Consider the following 5,939-nt stretch of genomic DNA (forward strand, 5'->3'; position numbering starts at 1 on the left):
ATCAGGTGGTTGTAGATTGGCAAGATCTCAGTTCAACCAATTAAACAGGTTTATCTGGTTCTAGCAAAATTACTACATACCTCTAACCCCTCCTCTAATCACAACCTCGAGCAACCACCTTACCTCTACTCGAATTCACCACAATACAACCCTTACCTATGTTTTAGAAGCCACCACCAAAAAGATGGCAGAAAAACAGCATATGCATTCCAACCATCACATTTGGCTTACTGGGGTTTACAGTCCCTGCTAGCCAGGGCTTAAATTCCAACAAAGCCATTCATTTTAATGATTAAAATAAAAAAAAAAACGCATGACTATATCTAGACTACAGCACCAAGAATGAGTGTTTATGTTTAATTAAATGCCATGATAAAAGTTCATCAGAATTTAATCCAAAAACATATCTTTCAATCCACTGCTCTGAGATTTGATCTCTCGGAAGCTATCTAACATATGCATATCTAGCCCACCAATCCTCAGAGTACTTACATATACAAAGCATCATGAAAGACCCACAACAAAGAGATGGATTGGAGCGAACACGGGCAAAAATCACATCTTGCAATAAGAAAGAACTTAAGCAACAATAGTAACTGAACATCGACTCCTACAGTGCAATGTATCTAAAATTCTAAACCAAAGTATTCATTTCATAATATTAAACTAAACCATGAAATTAAGTGAAGCATATCACTCTCCAAAAACAGGAATTGAACATCTAAACCACTGTGGGTTGCTCAACGATAGCTACTTAAAGGGTCAGCCGCTTTTCCAGTTCTAGCATCAGTCCATGCTTTTGCAATTGTTTTCTTCATCTCTTCGTCCCCATCCTCGTACATATTCTGCAATTCATTAAATGCAGTATAAGTCAAATTGATAGCTTATAAAAAAAAGTCAAATTAATATTTACATTCTAAAGAGTACAAGAGTAAATGCATGAAATTTTAAAAACAAAGTAGTCTCAACTAACTAAAGAAAGAAAAAAGAAAACAGAATCTGACCTTCATCAAGTCCATGATTCCTGCCATTGGGTCTTTCTCTTTATCCATGGCTGGCTTCAGCTGCAACATCAACAGAAAAATTTACTACTTTATAACATTGTTAAACAATGAAAATAAGCTGTCATCTAATTCAGCAGTTTACTACCTTATCTTCTTTGAAGTGCAAATCTAGCCAGTTTGCTTTGGAAGCCTTCACCAAAGTGATGATTACCCTTTTAGGCTTGACCAAAATCTTACATTTCTCTGGTACTATCTCCTTGTGCAATTTCACTATTGCAAATCGATAGTTCTTCCCTTGAATATCATGGAACTTGACATCAAACGAATTTGGCTTAAACTCAGATTCAACCTTGCTCTCATCAACACCCTCCAGTGACACATATATCTACATATGTTTTTCAAAATATAATCATCATTATTTCCCAGAGTAACTACAACATAAATCTTTGTCTGCCATTTGGATCTATAGCAAAGAATAAGATAAAGGAAAATGAAACTGAAAAACACAAATTGGCCTCTGTTTGTATTGGCTCATTTGAGCTTATCTACTGGCATAAGCCTTTGCAAAACATTCAGCTTATGACACATTCATTAGCTCTTTTCAGCTTATTTTCATAAGCAGTACAAGATAGCTTAAAAAAATGGCTTATAGAAATAGCTTATGCTATAAACTGCAAGTTAAGTTGTTTATCCAAACAGGGCCATTCTTAGCATTTACGACATGTTTAGATCAGTTTATTCGAGCTTATCTACTAGCATAAACACTTGTGAGACTGTTCAGAATAACTAGTGGAAACATGTTATCTCGTGTCCATAAATTGTTTTAGCTTATTTTCACAAGCTCTTCGGGATAGCTTTTCAAAATAGTAGTTTATAACATATATGAGAATAATTCGACTTAATTTTATCTTCCGAAATAGAAATAGCTTATAGATAAACACTTATACAATATTGATCGATCAGTGTCTATGATATAGGCATTTAATTAAGGTATTTATCTAATCAGTGCATAGGTAGATTCTATTCGTACCCTTTCAATCCAAAAGGGTATGAAATGAAAGAATTAAACAAAATAATAACAATACATCATGGAAAATGTTTCAAAGAATTAGTAAATGTGATTAACAAACCTTGACTTTGTCGTTATCCTGATCCCAACTGAATGAAGCGAGAGGAGAATAACTGAGTACAGGTGAAGGTGAGACCGTAGTTCCGGTTGAAATTGGTGGTGGAATCTGTGATGCACGTGCGGTAGATGTTGCCTCAGACGATAACTGCTCAATTAAAATGAATAATTAGCACTAATCAAGAGGGGAAATGATTAACGGAAAAAGGAATAGAAGCGAAATGAAATGGAATGTTAAAATAGTGAGAACCTTTTCTAAGTTACGAATCTCGGAAGTGAGAAGAGAAAGGATTCGAGGTCGTTTCGCGATTTCGTGAAGGTGACGAAGCTCTTCCAAATCTAAAGCAAATTCCTCTGCCATTTTTTTTCGATGGTACGATATGACTCAAATGAAACTCTCCTTTTTGTTGGTGTATATATGTGTCTGTTTTGATTTTGGAAGGTGCTGGAACAACCTAGTACATGTGATGTTTTTGAGAACTAAATCGACATAATTTTTGATGGCAAATGTTAACATGTGCCCTTGGGGCATATGTTAAAGAATTTAAAATAGAAATAAATGTTTTAAAAGTTGTGTATTCAACTTTATTCAATTTTTTAAAGTTAAAATTTTGTTATTTTTATGTGAGCATCCACAATGGTAGTTTCCTAACAAGGACTCCTTAAATGGACCCCAAGTGACACATCACCTATTTATAATTTTTTAATAAAAGTACCTATTAAGGACTCAATGACTCCAATGGCAATACACTAATAAGGACTCCAATGTAAAGTACTTAAATATGTCCCACTATCTTTACATATGAAACAAAAATAATTTATCTATTACTCATTTTTACAAGTGGGATCAAGTAGTACACATTTTATTACTTCTTTATGCAAGTGGAACCAATTAGTACACATTTTATTACTTCTTTATGCAAGTGGGACCAAGTAGGACACGTTTTATTACTTTTTTAAACGTGGGACCCGTTAGTTACCCAAGAGAGAGAGTCCTCATATAGTTGCCCGTTCCTTAACGGGGACTCAATTTTTCTTCCTCCAATGGAGGGTCCTTAACGGGGAGTGGTCCTTGTTAAGTAAGGACCCCCCATTGGAGATGCTCTGAGAAACTTCTAATTTTAGATTTTTGTTAACTTGTGCCCTTAGGGCACAAGATAACAAGACCCATTTTTGATATATAATTTCTATCTTTCTTTGAGATAATTTCTATCTTTCATATCCTAATATGTGGCCTTATAAAAATGCTTGCGTAGACATAATTGAGTATATAATTTTTATACAATATCATAAGAAAAAAACAATTACACTCTGTGTCTATGTTGTAGTATAAAGTTTCAGACCATATGGTCGTGCCACGTAGACAAACAACGATCACATCATGTTCACATAAAACTGAAAACTGACAGATGGGATAAATTGAAAGACATTTAACAATTTCAAGAGTGTTTGACTTTTTCTCTAATTTGAGGGGTTGTTTACAAGAGTTTAAAATTTCGGGTTTTTCTATCATACTCCATCCGGTCTCTATTATAAGTAAAAAACTACTTTTTAGATTCATTGAATGAGTGATGTATGTGACCATTAATATAGACCATATACATAATTTATTCAATGAACCTAAAAAATAGTTTTTTGCTTATAATAGTGACCGGAGGGAGTATAAAGCAAGACATCTAGCACAAGAGGGGCCATGCGTATTTTTTTCTTTTTCTCTCACTCTTTTTTATAATCAAGGCTAAAATATGAGTTTGGTCCCTGCAAATATAGCGAGTTTGAGTTTTGGTCCCTAGTAAAAAAAAATTGAATTACATCCCTGCAAAATTTTTTGTTTTTTAAAATGGTCCCTGGGCCCACTTTTTTGCTGATTTGTCACATTTTTACTTATGTGTCAGTTGCTGACTGTGCAAAAACGTACATGTGGCACACAGATGGCAATTGCCTTATTTTAAATATTTAAAAATCATTTTAATTAAAATTAAATTTGGTTTTCAAAATTAAAAAAAGGTTTAATTAAATTAAAAATTAAAGAATCAGCATCTTTCTCTTCCTCTCTTCTTCTTCTCCAACCCTTTTCTTCTTCTTCTTCTTCTTCCACGACAACTACATGTTTCAACATCTTCACCATTTTTTCCTTCATCCTCATCCATCCACTTATACTCACGCCATTTCTCCATTTCTTCATGTGTCTCCTTCCATTAACATAAAAACAGCAACAACACACTTCTTGCAACTTACAAACAAACAACACTAAGATAAACACCAAAGCAATCTCCGTGGCTATCGAAACTGAATCCCAAACCCTAAACTAATGGCCTTGCCGTCCTGTTTCTCCTTTTCCAGCTCTCATGGCCTCGTCGTTCGTGCCGTTGCTGTTGAAGTCGAGGATGTCGAACTCGCCTTCACCACAAACATAAACTACAACGCAATTAAAATGGTGGATGAATGAAAAAAAATAAGATGTAGAAGATTGGCAGATGAATGAAGAAGATCGAGGATGGATTGAAGATGTAGATCGAAGGAGAGGAAGAAAGGGGAAAAATATAAAACCCTAAAATTTTCCCCCTTTTTAGATTTTGGGTTTGGGATGAACTTGGTGATGAATTTTCCCTGTTGTTGTGCTAGCTTTGTGTTGCAATAACAGAATGTTGGTTTGGGATTTTAACTTTGCTTTGTTGTGCTTGTTAACTTTGCTTGTGGATTTGAGTTTAGCATGAAGAAGAAAGACTTTTAGTGGCACTGGGTTTTGGGTTTTGATATGGTGTGCAGATTTGTAGTTATACAAGAGATGAGTGTTTTTGTGAGATTCATTTTCATGGGTGTGGTTTTGAGGAAGATGAACCTGTGTGTTAGAGATTGTAGATTCAGATCTTTGAATTAAAATTTGGGGATGAACATGAATGAATTTGTTGATGAAGATGAATGTTGTTTGAAATTAAATTAAAATTGCCCCCTTTCTGCAGTTTTTTTTAAATTAAAATTAATTGGTTTTTTTTAAATTCAAAAAATATATTATTTGATTTTTTAAAATGATTTTAAAATATGTTAAATGATATAATTGCCATGTGGAGGACATGTGGGCAGCTTAACACAGTCAGCAACTGCCACGTAGGCAGAAATGTGACAAATCAGCAAAAGAGTGGGCCCAGGGACCATTTTAAAAAACAAAAAATTTTGCAGGGATGTAATTCAAATTTTTTTTTTACCAGGGACCAAAACCCAAACTCGCTATATTTGCAGGGACCAAAAGCATATTTTAGCCTATAATCAATTATCAACGTTGATTCATATTATCACTTCAGCTAATTTTGTCTTTTCCCAATCATAATTTTAAGCATTTCAAGTTTAATGAGAATAACCGCCAAAACCAATCATTTGGATAACTGGCGTATTAATTACTCTAACTGCCAAAATTAACAGGCTGGATGAAATGAAGTGTCATTTAGTTATCATATATCAAAACACTAAAACGGTTAGACTTCAGTTACAGTTATTTATGAAGCAAGCTTACAAATCAAACAAAAAGGCGACTATTCAATATCAGTCATCATCATACATCATTTTTTTTTTTGAAGAAAGAAGAAACTTACATCATACATCATAAAATCCACTTTTTAATAATGTTTAAAATTGTTATCCTGATAGATATGCATAAATTTAAGAATAACTGTCACTAAAATTTCAAGCTAGAAGTGCCAACAATTCAACACAAGTTCATATCCCATAACATAATCCAATATATCAAACGAAAACTTACAATAAGTGAACGTTACAAACATAAAGTATCTATATCTATATATATATATATA

The 5,939-nt window shown here is 33.7% G+C and overlaps 1 protein-coding gene across 1 annotated transcript; it reads right to left on the bottom strand.

Annotated features, from left to right (window-relative positions):
• Positions 1-329: 329 nt before the first annotated feature.
• LOC146932009 (uncharacterized) lies at positions 330-2,517 on the bottom strand. Its single transcript, XM_085703592.1, has 5 exons — positions 2,381-2,517; positions 2,135-2,278; positions 1,150-1,389; positions 1,005-1,064; positions 330-845 (listed from the first exon to the last, which is right to left on the bottom strand). The coding sequence occupies exons 1-5, from the start codon at positions 2,489-2,491 to the stop codon at positions 741-743; spliced, it is 660 nt and encodes a 219-aa protein (XP_085559718.1). The 5' UTR covers positions 2,492-2,517; the 3' UTR covers positions 330-740.
• Between the last annotated feature and the right edge of the window lie 3,422 nt (positions 2,518-5,939).

The sequence above is a fragment of the Medicago sativa genome, chromosome 4 (genome assembly GCF_051527215.1).
Source record: "Medicago sativa cultivar Bolivia chromosome 4, Bolivia_mono, whole genome shotgun sequence".
NCBI classification, from domain to species: domain Eukaryota; kingdom Viridiplantae; phylum Streptophyta; class Magnoliopsida; order Fabales; family Fabaceae; genus Medicago; species Medicago sativa.

Coding starts and splice junctions, on each gene's coding strand:
- LOC146932009 (XM_085703592.1), bottom strand. CDS start 2,491: ATGGCAGAGGAATTTGCTTTAGATTTGGAAGAGCTTCGTCACCTTCAC. Junction 1,065..1,149: donor TGCACTTCAAAGAAGATAAG/GTAGTAAACTGC, acceptor TTGATGTTGCAG/CTGAAGCCAGCCATGGATAA. Junction 846..1,004: donor GAATCATGGACTTGATGAAG/GTCAGATTCTGT, acceptor AATGAATTGCAG/AATATGTACGAGGATGGGGA.